Consider the following 16465-nt stretch of genomic DNA (forward strand, 5'->3'; position numbering starts at 1 on the left):
GTAGAATCTGATGGGTTCTGATGAATGTATAAGCTCTGCCACCATTCCTGTAACTAAAACGTGAACAGTTCCATCACTGCAGTAAGTTCCCTCACTCCCCTTCCTGCCCAATCCCCATCCCCAGTAAGCAATCAGTTTGATTTCTATTATCATAAATTAATTTTGTCTGATCACAAACCTCATAAATATGAAATCTCACAGCATGCACTTATTTATGTCTGGCCTCCTTTCACTCAGCATAAAGCTTTTTAGATTCCTCTATACAGTTGAAAATACAGTAGTTCTAACTGCTGAGCAGTGTTCGCAATGTAGACACACACATTTATTTATCTGCTTTCCTCTGAACAGGAGGGTCTGGGTTGTTTCTAATCTGGGGCTGGGAATAAGGCTGCCATAACCGTTCTTGTACAGGTCCTTTTGTGAAACCATGCTCCCGCTGCTGGGTGACAGGGCAAGCGGCCGTGCAAGGCTGAAGAAACCCCCCAAGGGTTCCGGGAGCAGCTGCAGCATCTCGCGCTGGCCCTCAGTGCTGGACGCGCCTCGGCGTCACTGACACGCCCGGGCAGCCACTGGACCGGACGATCCGGTGCAAATGGCAACATGGTGAACGAGACAAATAGCATCTTCACAAGAACAGTCTTGACTTCGCAGACGCCCATCCAGGGACCCATGGGCCACACCTTGAGAACCAAGGCACTGCTGCTCTGATTATGACAACTATGTTATGATAATGTTTCTGGGATACATTTTGTGCCCTCACACTTTGCAGAATTAGGAAGGAGGCAGTAAGTCTTAACTGAGAAAGCTGAGACCTAAGAGCCAATCTGAGGTTTGTGGTCATAATTCTTCTCTCTATGGCTAAGTGAGTGACCTTGAGCGAGTCAGATCATTTCCTCTGTGTTTCAGTTTCCACATCTGTAAAATGGAGTTATATCAGCAGCTTTCAAGAAATTTCTGAATTAGAAAGATAAGATAATAAATAATTATGGGCATTTGTATAGCACTTGGTGCTATAGTATGGTAAGGTATGGTACCATACTATACCATAGTATGAAAGTATGGTAAAGTACTATACAAATGCCTGTAATTATTTATTATATTAAACATCCTCAAGATCACAATAACCAAAATACAAAAAACTTAGTGAAGATGTTGAGAGAGTTAAGAGAAAACACAGCTTAAGTCAAAGAAGTAGTGGCCTGTTGGAAATGTGACATTAAGAGTCTCAGAATGAATTACACAGTAACACTGCATAAAGCTTCAAATAGAATCTGATTATACATACCGCTATTGGACATTTGAAAAAGATTGTTCTTTTCGAACTTCTTGAAAACACTTCCTTTAATTTCAACAAACTGAAACAGAAAACACAAAAGTCATCTTTATCATTACCACACTTTTAAAAATTGACACGCCATATGTGAAACTTGCCAGAACAAATAACAATTAAGAAAAAAAAAAAAAACTTTCTCCCATCTAGAATACTGCTGTTAACATACCCATACAACCTCAAAAATATTAAATAAAATCTCATACTTACATTATTAGACATCATGATAGTAAGCAGGGACTTGTTGTGTGAGTTAAAAGCCACGTTCAGAGTTGTTGCTTGAACCATTATAAGGATGGCATGCAAAACTAGCAGTAAGCGATGTCAAGGGAAAAACTGAAGTCTGTTTCCAGTTTATGTTAACAGATAATGCTATTAAAATCTCAGAAGTTTATAATGGGGAAAAATATGACTATGCTTTCTAAATCATGCCTTACACAAGTACTTTTTTATCTTTGTAATTTCCCTATTAGCTATAGTTGATACAAATTTGATGGGATAAGAAACCTATGAAATAAACTATGAAACAAACAGAAGCAGAAATGATCCCAACCAATTAGATGGGGAGTTCTGGAGGACAGCCGTCTTGCTCTTTCTGGAGCTGTGGCATTTGGCACGATGCTTGGGAAATGGAATCTCAGAAAAGTTTTTTAAATAATGGAATACATTATGGTAAATACTGAAAGAAGAGACTTAGATATATACATTGTGAATTCCGATAATTTGCATCCTAAAACAGAAAAGAACATAAAGTGAGAGTCAGTCTGGAACTGATTTTCCTCTCTGGTTTTTGCTGGGGGATGGGGAATGCAGGAGTCAGAAATGTCTGGTAATTAAGATTCTTCTTCAGATGCCAGTTCAGAAGACATTCATGAGTTTTAGAATTATATCGCCTGTGGAAGAGCTTAAATTCCATGGAAGAGCTTAAATTAGAACAGTAACTTTTGGTTCCACTGTGTCTGAAACAATCTTTTACTCGCCACAGACGTTTTCCCCATACAGTCCCTTAACTTCCCAAATGTTAATACAATTCTTTTAAGCATTGCTCTTTCAAAGACAGTACAAAACAAAACCCACATGACACATTCCTGTGAACCAGTCCAGCTCCGATATGAAACGAGTGTGAGTATGCACATGTATGTAAACAGACAGGCATGTATAGTATACATACATGTGCACACTGTGTTACATGGTAAAACATCTATTCTCCAAAAGAAAAGCTTTCAGATGGAGGTGAGGGAGGGGGAAAGAAAACCTCTAAAATTCCTCCTCAGCTAATTTCAAATTTTACTTCTAAATGAACTGTATACATTTTTCATTTTTTTTTATTGAAGAACTGCATACATTCTCAGCTGAAGGTTATAACAAAGAATTCATAGGTTTAAGAGCAACTTAATAAAATTCTAACCTAAGTATGAAAAAACTACATAGTCTATATAAATCTGAAGTATGTATAAATATAACTACCCCTTTATTCTAAAATCCCTCCTTATAACCAGTTTCTAGCAGTTTAAAGGGGCATGCACACATAAGACTCTCTAATGTACAGTTAGAGTTGACCGCTGAGCAACATGGGTTTGAACTGCACGGGTCCACTTACACACAGGTAGTTTTCAACAGTGAAACACTGCAGGACTGAGCGGCCTGCTGGCGGCTGAACCCTCAGACACAGAGATTGGTTATAATTCACTCTTGGGCTGCTGCCGCTGTTGAGTCGCTCAGTCGTGTCCGACTCTTTGCAACCTCGTGGACTGCAGCCCGCCAGGCTCCTCCGTCCATGCCATTTCCCAGGCAAGAGTACTGGCGTGGGGTGCCATTTCCTTCTCCAGGAGATCTTCCTGACCCAGGGATCAGACCCACATCTTCTCTGTCTCCTGCGCTGGTGGGTGGATTCTTTACCACTGAGCAACCAGAGAAGCCCCATACTTGGTTTAGCCCCTGTGTTGTTCAAGGACTAAGTAGACTATTATAACCAATTTCTCAAAAGAAAGTAGACATTTCACATTAATCTTTAGGATACACACACACACACACCTCTTTAAGTGTGAGAAACAGCTAACCAAACAGAATAGTATAAATATGCGTTGATGGTTGGCGTTTCCGAGAAGTCTAAAAGGATACAGACGTAGAGGACGGCCATGAAAAAGTGGGGAATCACCCCGATGTGGGCTCTCTTCCTTTCTTTGGGCTCCGTTGCTGTCCAGTAGAGAGCATCTAATATATCTTGTCCAAATGAGGAAAACAGACGATCTGCTACCTAAAGAGAAAAATTAAGGAAACATGTTTCTTACTATGCCATCTGTACATCTTATTAAAATTCAGAGGTAACACAAATACCGGAGGAGATAAGCTCCAAAAGAGAGCAGGATCTTTGTTTACTTAATCGTTCACATTTTCTTATTGTCTGACACAACCTGAACACCCAAGTGTTATACTAACTGAATTAGAATTTGTCTAACTAGCCACGTTTGTAACAAGGAAAATCTTAGTCATTAAATAAAAGGGAGAGGACACATCAAAATCATAGTTCTTCTGGTTTTAACTTTTTGAATTTAAATTCAGGACTCAAACTTAAACTTTTAAGGACAAATATCATTTGACCCATTCTCCTTATACCTAATATTGGTAAGTAACAATAGCTGTGATTTGTTTGAGGTTTATTATATAAGAATATAATAAGCAAATTTATTCCTGGAAGACATTTTCAAGTACTGATCTCCATGAATATAGTTTAATAGATAAAGAGAAGCACAAATCATTCAGGATTCAGTTGGAACATCACATTCTGAGATAGGACGTTCCTGGCCCATCCAACCTCTGGTGGCTCCCACGGTCTCTAAAGCATCACCCTGTTCCTCTTCATCACAGTATTTATCATTGCCTCTCTCTCACCTGCCTATTCATCACGGTATTTATCACTGCCTCTCTCCCACCTGTGGAGTATTAGCCATGGGACTAGGCTTGTCCACCTCGGGCTCTTGGGGATCTCAGCATGCAGGAAGTGTTGGTTAAACACTTGCTGAATGAAGAAACGACAGCTACCATTAAGGGAGCTCCCACCACACACCTGGCTTGTGCTAAGCTCCTTCTATGTGCTGTCTCATGGAATCCTTGTAATTCTCCTAGTATCTCCATCTCACAGATGACAAGCTGAAGAGCAGAATTGCTCAGCAGCTGGACGCACGTGCAGGATAACCAGGATTGGAGAGAGTTATCTCTAGAGCCTGGACTCTGGTCCACTATGCTTAAACTCAACTGCAGAGTGAGTGGTCTACAGAGTGAGTGAGTATTTAAACCACTGGGATCAGCAATTCATGGATCCTCCTGCTTGGCCCACTTCCTGATAACAGCAACAACAGCACCTTGTGGGGGGCGTTGTACATCAGGAGGCACCTATCTTAAGCTTTGGGGGGAGGGAGAAGCCTGGTCGGCTGCAATCCCCCCAGAGAGGAGGCAGCGGGGCCTGACGTGGAGAGCTGCCCACACGGCCAGAGGGGACAGGAGGCCTGGGCTCTTCTTTGATGGGACGGAGGGGGCGCAGGATGGCCACTCTGCTTCACAAACCCAGCCAAACCCACTGTCAGCACCTCACCTGACCTGGCGACAAGCCCACACTGCGGAGCTGGGGTGTAGTTCCAACTCATCTCAGCTGATGAATGTAGGCGCAACCAGGATGGATAGAGGGCCGCGGTTTTGTGAAGAGACAGGAAGTCCCCACCCAGGCAGTGTCAGACCAGAGAGGCCAGCAGCCCCACATTACCCCAACGTGTCCGGAAAACCCACTGGAGACATGACTTTGCCAACAAAGGTCTGTCTAGTCAAGGCTATGGTTTTTCCAGTGGTCATGTATGGATGTGAGAGTTGGACTATAAAGAAAGCTGAGCGTCGAAGAATTGATGCTTTTGAACTGTGGTGTTGGAGAAGACTCTTGAGAGTCCCTTGGACAGCAAGGAGATCCAACCAGTCCATCCTAAAGGAAATCAGTCCCGAATATTCAATGGACGGAATGATGTTGAAGCTGAAACTCCAGTACTTTGGCCACCTGATGTGAAGAACTGACTCACTGGAAAAGACCCAGATGCTGGTAAAGATTGAAGGAAGGAGGGGAAGGGGACGACAGAGGATGAGACAGTTGGATGGCATCACCGACTTGATGGACTTGAGTTTGAGTACATGCTGGGAGTTGGTGATGGACAGGGAAGCCTGGCATGCTGCAGCCCATGGAGTCGCAGAGTCAGACACGACTGAGCGACTGAACTGAACTGAATCTAAGAGACAGGGAGACCTTACTGGTGTCCCCAAAAAGTAGTACAGAAAAGTGCAAACCGAATCTTAAAAGGTTAATGATATAACCCAGGTTATTTTACTATTTACATATTTACTATTATTTAATATTTAATACTACTATTTAAAAAAACCTTAAGATTCTGCCTATAAAGCAAAGCGTTTTTTTTTTTTTGCTTTGTATAACTGTTTATTTTTTATATAAATGCAGATTTTCATAGGATGACTACTTTAAAGTGTAGTGCACTTTGAAGACATATTGTATTAAAAGCTTTAAATACTTAGAGAAACTGGGAAATTGTTCACTTGTTATGTGTGAAAATTTAAAAGCAATTTAAAATATAAATCTATTATAGCCAATAAACACATAATTCTAAAAATATCTTCATAACATTTACAGTTCTAGCAAAAAGCACACATGGGCTTCCAATGAATCGGAAAAATTCCCCTGCCATCTGATAGTTTACACTCTCAAGGGGGCACTGGCTCAGAAACGTCTAAGCAGCTGATCCCCCTCCTCTCCACCGGGGGACACACGGTGCCCTGTGGGCTGCCTGCCCCCAGTGTGTCCTGGGACGCCTAGGCACCATCTTGTTCGAGGGCTTCTAAATCAGATGTGCATTCTCACAAGGCCACCATGACGGTACGAGCCCCAGAGGCTGGAGGCGCCACTGGCAGAGGCGGCGGGAGGGTGTCCTGTGCGGGAAGCCGTGTGCCGTGGGCCGGGCCTGCCGGACTCACCTCGAGCATGTTGTAGATGATGTACAGCTTGATGACCGACTGCCCCCGGATCAGGTGATACATCATGGAATAGTCCACGTAGTGCATCATGAAATAGCAGATGACCAAGATGACCCCCTTCAGGATGTCACACACCTGGGCGGGCTGAAGCACACGTCGGTCCCTGAAACAGACGAGAAGTAGTAAAAAGGTGAGTCTCACCTTCTGTGCTCTTGAATAAACCATTTTAGGGGACAGGCAGTGGCAAACAAAGGAAACGGCAAACAAAAGCTTCATACTAACGAGGAAAGTTATGCTGACTACTCAACAGTAGGAAATTTCCTGCCCAGGTAGAGAGTATAAAGATACTAGACCAGAATTACAATGAGAGGAAGTGGGAACCTTAACGAGTGACCACAGAGGGCAGGTGGCTGCTGGCCGAGCACCTGGAAGCAATGGGTTTCCACAATGAGGACACAGGCCTCCCAGCTCATCAGGAACCCAGGACCCCACTGGCACGGCCCTTCTGACACAGGGGTAGCGTTCGACACTATTTTCCATGATCAGTTCTTACAGACAGCACAGTGTTCCACTGCATGGATGCATCATAATTTAACATAACACTGACAGATTTCCAGCCTTTTGCAACTATAAACCATGATGTAAGGTACATGTCATACCTCGTAAGTGAAAACACATCTATAGGATAAAGTCTTAAAACTGGAATCTCACGTTACGTTCACTTTGTCCTTCTGGTAAGACCTGTGCTGCCCTCTGCAGGAGTTGTATCAATTTACACTTGCACCAGACGCCTGGAGGCTCACGTGCATCAATTCAGGGATACTGGCTAATGCCACTGGTGAGAAATCCAATCTAGCAGTTTTACTGTTAATTTCTCTCACTAGAACACTGACATCTTCTTTAAATATTTATCTATACTACCTGTGAATTCTCTCCTCGTATCTTCTTACTAGTTTGTAGGATGGTTGTTATATTACAAACATTAGCCCTCTGGAACATAAGTTGGAAATACAGTTGCCCCCTGAATAACATGGGTTTGAACTGCACAGGTCCACTTACACGTGGATTTTTTCCAATAAACACGTGCTTCAGCACTACGTGACCTGTGGTTGGTTGAGTCCTCGGATGAGGAACTTCAGACAGGGAGGAGTCCTGGATACAGAGTGACCATGGATATGGCGGGCTGGCCACTGTGTGTCAGGCTGGTACCCCAACCCTCAGGGGCTCAAGTGCCAATGATGGTTTTGTCTGCTAAGTAATATGAGCAGAATCATTCCTTACTTCCAAGGTCAGAGTACAAGGACCTAAACCTAAATTGTGAATGGAAATGTATTCCTAAGATACAGGGAAAAAATACACTAGAAAAGAAGAAATTAAGATGTTTGTCACGACACGTAAAGTTCCTGTGGCTGGAGTGGAAAGGTGCTTTCTCTGTCTACTGCAGGCTGATTCCTCAAGATGGAAAACGCTCAGCCCCCACCTCGGCAGCTTACATACCGTGCGATCCACAGAAAGCCCAAAGATCTGCATCAGGGGTGCAGAGCCGCTTCACTTCCGCCCCCGTGATGGCACTTTGGCTCCCACTAAGGGGTGAGCCCCCTTTTCAGGAGCCGCCGGCGTCCTGAGTTTCCACTTACTGGCTGTTCCTTGGCTACCTACTCTCTGAGCTCCGGCCGAGCCCTCGGCCACATTCAGATCAGGGGCACTTTTCTTCCAAAGATCCTTGTTGGGTTGGGCAAGGACGGGTAACCGCTGCCCAAGCGCTGTGCCGTAAGGCGACGTGAGGCGCGCAGAACCTCAGCGACGTGCGCTGGGCACGGCTTTCCGTCTCTTCACAGGGAGAACACGGAACCCGACAAACGCCCTGAGAAGAGGCAGACTCTGTGAAGACTGCATCCAGGGAGGGCCAGCAGCAGATGACCCTGGGCTGAACCAATGAGCTTAGACGGAGAGACGGGTCAGGACGGTCCAGGTCACACCCCGGGTCTTGAGACGGGCACAAGAGACCGAAGGGAGTTCTTCTCAGCAGCGGAGGTGGAAATCTTGGGGAAAACTGCCTCCAGGACAAGGCTGACGTATCTCTACCATCACTTCTCTGTCCCTTCCTGTCTCCAATGCTCTTCTTCTCCCTCCCCGCAGACGCGGCCCTGTTTTTCCCCATGAAATCTGGAGTGAGCTCTGTCTTAGTTTGGACACTGAGCCCAGAGCACGGAACTCTGCTAAGGGCTGTGCAACTCTCAAGGGAATTCGCTGCGCTCCCGCCCCCCCCCGCCCCCGCCCCCCGAGACACATGTTTGTCAAGAGCCGGAGGTAAACATCGCTAATGCAAACAACGAGAAAAGGAGACACTTGGACACTCTTGGGCCCTGGACTGTTTGCCTGTACCCCCAGGATGGCCGGGGCACAAACGGAAGCCTCTGCCGGGAGCGCCCGCCCACGTGCCCGCAGAAGTGCAGGCACAGATGGGCACACGCTGAAAAGCACACATCAGCCATGGTCGGGGCCTTCTGCTTCAGCACTGGAGGCTGTGTTTCATCAATGAAAGAAAATGACAGGAATGAAATGCAGGATGGTATTAGTGAATCTGTGTTAATTACCAAAAGGATTTAGGTAACTAACTAAAGCAGAAATCTGTAGAGATTTTAGGACTAGAATGGCATCTACTCAGTTAACTGGTCTCAGCCAAAGCTCTTTAAGAGATGAAGGGACTTTTAACACATATATGTTCAATTGTGTCTCTTTATAAACATTTGCAACAATGGGACAATGAGTCAGTATATTCTCTAAGAAGGAATGGCTTCCCTGGTGGCTCAGATGGAAAGAGTCTGCCTGCAATGAAGGAAACCTGGGTTCGATCCCTGGGTCAGGCAGATCCCCTGGAGGAGGGCATGGCAACCCACTCCAGTATTCTTGCCTGGAGAATTCCATGAATGGAGGAGCCTGATGGGCTACAGTCCATGGGGTTGCAAAGAGTTGGAAATGACTGAGTGACTGAACTGAACCAAACATTGAAAAGCTATAATCTCAAATAACTTAATACCACAATGTTTAAACCAAGAGGATACTAAGTTCAAAATTTGGCATAAACAACTTTAATTTAGCTTCATGTTGCCTAGGATTAAATCAGGTTGCGAAAATGCAGAAGTGCTGTAGAATCATGCTACAAGCCACAGGCCCTCTGTGGCAGGCACCATTCTAGGCACCTCGTACGCTCTCTTTCAGTTTCTGCAATAATCCTATGAGATCCAATGAGAAAGCGACCATCACCATCCTAATTTCCCAAAGGGTATTAGGAACGTGTCTGCAGCTGCACAGTTCGGAATTAACAAGTGGCGGAGCCAGGATCTGACTCTTGGCCTCTGGCTCTAGAAGGCAATTTCTCACTCCTGCCTACTATTCTAGACATTTCTTTAAAAGAACTTTTTAAACTCACAGGAATCAGCAACTCAGCATGTTTGATCTTGCAGCATAGTTTAATATTGTATAATTTATCACTGTACTGTCATCTCATTTGGAAAAATGATTGTGCTAAATACCAAATATAGCTATAATTTTTGCTCTTAATTTCTAAAAAGAGAGGGGAAAAAAAGGACTATTTCCACTGGATCCACTGCTTTCTGTGCAGGCTCTGCTTTGGTGGAAATGTTCCATTGCTTAGATCATAACTGGTTACTACGGAGATGATTGATTTTAAAAATTGATTTATTCAAATAAAAAATAAAAGAAGCAGAACTGTTCAGAAACAAAGGGTCTTGCTATCATATACATGTACCTGTAAATGAAAAAGGAAAGCTGCAAAAACTGGAGGAAAAAAAAAAATTCTAAGGTGGCATCACAACCTCTCTGAAGTAAGATTGAATCTCAGAATAAGCTCATCTGGTGCAAACAACCTGAACCAATTCCACTGTTTGTTTCCTTCTCTGCCAGGACATTTGTGGATGTCTGTATGATATGCGTTTCCAACTTCATAAGAAGCTTACCCACCAGCCCTGCCAGTCAGCTCTGAACTGGTTCCTGAATAATGCTTTCAGGGTGAAGCTCTTCCTCATAAATGCCTATTAAACAGCAGTTACTTGTAATTCACTTTGCAAATGCTGAAAATCCCACACAAACACACAAAGTAGTGGAGGAAGCTGCTAGACAAAGTGAAAAACCCGCTGATCTAATTTATAGCTTGGTCATCAGTTATCACAAGACAAGTAATACTAACCAAGAAATTCAACAGAACTTAAAAACATTTAAAACTTTCAGGTTAAGCCAAGCTTGTGGAAATTAAAACTTTCTACATTTCTAAATTTTATCTTTCGGTCATTCAAATACTTCCCCTGGATTTGCACATTTATCCAATAAAGGGCCCCGTTGCTTCAAGGGCACTCTTGGGGAACAGAATGATGGAGCAGAAAGATGATCAGCTGCAGTTTTCCTCATCCTGGGCAGCAGGAGGTGCTCAGCTGACTAAGACTGAAGTGTAAGCTGACAAGTGAACAGAAAGATCAGGAAGGAAGAGCAGGCAGCACCCATGACCAAGGGAACTGGGGTAATCCGTGCCTACTGCATTTTCAAGTCGGTGTTCAAACATGCCAAGGTACCAGCGTGAGGTACTTCATCTCAAAATACACAGGCTGGATCTAACTTTCTTTCTCTCTTAATGCTTGTAGCTGCTCATGGTATGACTGAAAGAATGAAGAAATACAAAGGACTATTGGAAAAAAGTGAAAAGTCAAAAATGGTGTCCATTTTTGAAAGAGAAGTCATTTTCTAATTTTAAAATAAACTGCAATAAACTATTGAGATTAAGAGGTTTTCCTTACTTAGAAGACTGAAAATTGAACACCTTAAGCTTTTGCAACAGACAGTAGAAAACTTAATTACAAATGCTTAAACTGAATGACTAAAGTGTTTCTTGGGCTTTAAAATGGTTCCAAACTATACTAGGAAAAAAAGCACTGGCTTGATAAAGCTATGTTTGGTGCTTGAATGATGCAAAATAAAAACTGCTCACATGGAAGGAACTTAAGCTCACATGAAGGGAACTGATGCGGCATTGGGAATGAAGGACTTGATGTCAAATCTAGACAACATGTATAATTGAAATTCATTTTATCAAGTGATCTTCCTAGGTTAGGTGAGATTCTGGTCATATCCTGCACAAATGTGGACAAAACTTTATCACCAAGTTAGGATAAGGAAGCATGTTTCCTTCCGAAGTGTCCATCTCCAAACGCTCATGTCTGTTTCTCGTTATAATCAATATCTGTCTGTACTGATGTCAATTTGGCAAGAGAAGAGAAGAAAAATCAGGGTGTACTCACCACGAGGAGTCCCTGTGACACCACATTCCACTCTACAAGGGAAGTGAGAGCGCGCCTCCCTTCGGTCTGATTTACGAGAGAGAAAGAGAGAGAGAACGTTGTAATGTCGCTACGCCACTGACAGCGCCACGGTGAGGAGCAGGAGGGGACGACGACGCCGGAGGCGGGAAGACCCTCTAACAAGACATCGCTCTCTACGAATGAGCACGGAGACCCAGCCTGGGAGGGGAAATGCCGGCCGGCCGTGTTTCCCGGAGAAGTGATGTGAGCATGACAAGGGTAGCAAGAATCACCCAGGTGGAAATTAAGGCTTATGTCTAAAGAGAGGAAGAATCTCTTATGTGTGTGTGTGTTTGTGTGTGAAGTTCATTTCAGGGAGAACTACCTTGGAGGAAGTAAGGCAGGGGAGGAAACCCAATGGGTTAAGAAACACTTGAGCATCTGAAATTCCTAATTCTTCAGGAGATGAGAGAGATTTCTGTGGGGCAAATTACCACTGCCTTAAAAACAGAAAGGTACATGAAGCCTCCAATAAGAGATGTTATGCTTAAAACCAGGGCGAGAAATCAGTAAAATTTACTTGCACGTATTTTATTTGCTCTAACAGTAAAAGAAAAATACTCTTAGCATTTATTACTTAAACCTCAGCTACACTTCTTACTGTCTAAAATATCGTAGCAAAGTTTTCAAAACTATCAGTTCTTGGCACCAGAGAGTATCATTTTTCTCTACAACTTCCCTCAACTTTTAACTCAAGTTAAGACTGAGGATTCTAAAACACAAAATGAAGTCACAGCTTGGAGGAGGAAAAAGGATTCATAAAAATGCCAGGTAAATTAGAGACACACACACAACTGTTATTATTTATTTATCCCATAGGTTCAGAAAAATAACACTGGATGCCTCTTTAGCATGAAGCACATTATACTGTAGAGCAGTCAACTTTTCTAAAAACAGAATACTTTCATTCTGTCAAGAAACAAAGATATCTCATATAATAAATCAAGACTTCATTCTCATTTTCATCTCTTCATTTAAAAAATTATCCAAATTCAAGAATTTTCTCAAATGTTTTCCCAAAATTATACTACCCTACCTGAGAAAGAGGGAAGAAATACATAAATCAACAGGCTTCTAGAGAACCTGCATGTATTTATTTTAACCTATAACAAAATATAGCAAAGATTTTTCAAGATTGTTAATTCGTTAGCAATAACTTTCACCTAATTATTCTTGAAATTGCTACGGGTGGGTGTAAACTTTTTATGGAAGCAGTGCACCCTTTGCAGATAACATGTATACAACCACAGAGTGAAGAAAAATTACCCTGCCAACATCTCAAAATAAAAAATATTTTCACAGGGTCAGAGGCCGGCAAAGCGCCCGCCAGTGGAGCAGCCACAATACACGCCGGCCTCCATAAGCGCTGCTGAGTGGCCCCGGCCTCAGCCTGAATGAAAGGCAGCGAGTCGGCTTCATGACCGGGCCGATAAAACCCCCAAGCCAAACCCTGTGGCCGGTTTACGGAAGATTCAGAAGTGGATGCAGAGAGTCCATTCTAAAGCAGAAAACCTGGGAGACTGTCAGCTTCCACAGGCCCCACAAACACTGCGCCAGACGTGACTGCACGAACGGGAGGTGAGAGCGCTGATCCCATTTCTGAAAGGAGGGCCGTGCCAGCCCTTGGCCCGACGGGACCCCGACAACACAGCACCAAGGCCTGCGGACTGCGCTGCGCTTCAGCCAGCATCCTGACCACTTTGACAAATATCCTTTTTCCTCCATCCCCAACTTTTTGGGTATAATTTCTAAGAACTAAGAGACTAGGAAGACAGTAAGTGTGTTTGTTTGTTTTGGGCTGCAGCCAGCGGCAGGTGGAATTTTAGTTCCCTGACCAGGGATCGAACCTGTGCCCCTGCATTGGAAGCATGGGACCTTAACCACTGGACTACAACGGAAGTCCCTAACTTTTTTTTTTTAACATAAAGGAAACTAAAACACAGGAGTGTGAGAAAAAGGAAATAGAAAAAAATACAATTGACCTCTTTGCTGGTCTCTTTCTTATCTCTTCGAAAAAATTAAGTCAGACTGAAGGAAAGAACACTTTTTGCTTGCTGAAAAAGATGGAACATGATACAGCCACAGGACAGAAAAGTCAAATAATCCTTAAGAGAAGTAGAATGTTGGTAGAAAAAGAAGGCAAAACTTGTCTGATTAATACTTTTGTAAAAAAAGGAAATGTATTTATATACTCCTAAAATATTTGAAAGATTTTAGACAAGTATTAACAATAGTTTTGGTAATACAATTTTTTACATTATATTTCAAGTTAGGAGCTTTAAAAAAATAATGCTCAGAAGACATTGCTCCCTAAATTGCTCAAAGAAAATATGAACTGCAGCCCACGTTACTGTCAGCAAAGTACTGCATTCTGATAGAGCAGGATGGCACTGTGACAGGAAGGCAGGGTCTCCACACTCTGTATGATCTGCCTATGCTCACGGAGCGCTCAGAAGTGCTGAAACTTTGTTATACCGTTTTAACTGTGCTTCACGTTATATACACATATATAAGTGATGGCATAAAATGTCATTTTTCAGAGGATCCAAACTGCAGAACAGTAAGAAGCATCTGCCCAGGAAAACAGAACGGCGCCTTGCAGCAGTGTGACGGCTGCCCTCTAGTGTGGGCCTGGCTGCAAGAGCAAGAAAACGGAACAGACTTGAATCCTGCTTTAAAACGTCACTCAGAGTAACTTAGATTGAAAAGCATTTTAAAGTAATATATGACAGTTATCATCTTTATTTTATCTGCTAAGAAAAAAATCTGAAAAGGTCTAGAAATGGTCGGCTCCAGGGACCACTGACCATCCACTGAAGCCACCAGGAGCAGAGGGCTGAAGGCGCCCCGGCACTCTGCAACAGCTCTCCCGGTTTCCACAACAAACACCAAAGGGCTTCTCTAGGCGACCTTGGTGCCTTGCTCCCCCAGCAACAGGGACACAGTTTAGACGCCTCTGCAGCAGCAAGATGGTTCTTCAAATAAGAGCCCAGAAACAGAGGCCCCCGAGAACACGGCAAATCTCCTTGCCACTCACCCCGTGAACATCCACTGAGGGCTGAGACCCCAGGAGCCCCTCCAGAAGGAAGGAGTCTTTAGGTTACACATCCTTTTGACCCTCCACCTCACCACGCCAACAGCCACACAGAACAAGCTTAAAGATAGCTAGAGTAGGAACTTGCCTCACACTGCTGAGCTGAGAATAACTTAGAGGTAACCTAGCTCATGGAGCAGACATCAAAATCTATATATGGCATCAGTTATTTTATGTTAGGCAGCCTCACCTGGCTTTACCCAACTTTCCATGTGTTCATCCTTGTTATGCAAGCACACATGAAGACTTCTGTTTAGTACATGTCTTATTAGATTTTTTTTTTCACTCTTCTGAAAACGTAACTGAAATAACCATGACTTTATTGAGCTCCCAAAGATGATAAAGAAATAGTGATAGTATACAAGGTGAGGCTTTGTGAATGTTACAGATGTCTTCCAAAATCGACTCCTGGTATGAATAAGGCCTTCTTAAAAATTCTTCCAGAGGCATAAATCAAGTACTTGAATACCTTAAAGTTGATGGTAAATTCCTAAAAAAGATTCTCCCACTTGGTTAATTGTACTTAATAAAATATAAAACATAATTCTTTCATTCTGGAAGCAGAGTAAGAAGACAGAGTATAAAGTACTACATGTAACAATGATGTAATCTTAATCCTTATAATTGTTTTATTCCATGTGATCTTGCAAAGGAGAGTTTTTATTCTTATCATAATATCATGATAAATAAAATTCTTCTAATTTATATGGAGGGATTTCTTCCTTACTAAAATTGATTAAGGCTCATTTTCAAAAAGGCCGAATGTCATTCGGTACTTACTAAATATCAAGTACACGCTCATTTACTAAAAGAGAAACTTCCATGACTTTGAAAAGAAAACATATAATTCTGTATATATTGTATATTATAACTTAGTTTCTGTGGTTATTGATAATAATGCTATTAATTATACATTTAATATACCCATGGAAGAGTCACCTACTTCATAGCTAAGTTTCACATATTATTCATTTTAGTATTCTGAAACTTTAGGAATGAAATGTATTTTAAAAAGTGAAGCAATGTTACAAATGCAACTTGGGCAACTGTGCTAAGAACTGTAATAATGTTACAGAGAGGGACTACACAGGGTAGAGGCATGGAGACACAACTAGGAGAAAAAAACTGTAAAATTCAATTTCTAACCTCAAGACCAATAAAGCATCAAGATTCATGTAAGCTTTACATTTTCATCTTCCTGTTCCTAGTTTCGGAAGAGAAGGAAGGAAGGAAACTAGTATCTGTTCTGGTCACTACGCTGGGTGTTCTTTTTACATCTCTTAGTCTTTGCAGTAAAAGATGCCGGCTCTAAATATCCCCTTTCTGAGGATGGGGACCCAGGCTGAGAGAAGTCAGGCAGTGGCTCACGAGTCATCAGTTCATCAGTGCTGGGCCAGGCTGTCTGATTCTTCCCACCAGGACAATGTCTGTCAGGGTTTTCCCCTCTTACAAATCAGAGGGTATCTCACCTGTAAGCAGGTAAGGTGTGCCAGGCCACAAAGACGCTGGCTCTTAAATGAGATGGAGGAGAAGCCCTGCAGTGGGGGTTCCACAGGGGCTACTGATGCTACCCGCCCCTCCACTCCCCAGCCTAGAACCTGGTCCTCACTTTATACAGACGATGCTTAAGAGGCTGGGGACAGG

General features: G+C 43.0%; 1 protein-coding gene across 1 annotated transcript in view; it reads right to left on the minus strand.

Moving 5' to 3' along the window:
* The window catches only part of TAPT1 (transmembrane anterior posterior transformation 1), a 59414-nt gene that overhangs the window by 16933 nt on the left and 26016 nt on the right, over positions 1–16465 (minus strand). The window contains exons 4-7 of the mRNA XM_043447796.1: positions 6356–6518; positions 3452–3587; positions 1541–1638; positions 1286–1355 (exon numbers count right to left, since the gene is read on the minus strand). Of these exons, the coding sequence (XP_043303731.1) occupies positions 1286–1355; positions 1541–1638; positions 3452–3587; positions 6356–6518 (467 nt within the window). The remainder of the gene's footprint in view (positions 1–1285; positions 1356–1540; positions 1639–3451; positions 3588–6355; positions 6519–16465) is intronic.

Source organism: Cervus canadensis, chromosome 26 (assembly GCF_019320065.1).
Source record: "Cervus canadensis isolate Bull #8, Minnesota chromosome 26, ASM1932006v1, whole genome shotgun sequence".
Lineage (NCBI taxonomy): Eukaryota > Metazoa > Chordata > Mammalia > Artiodactyla > Cervidae > Cervus > Cervus canadensis.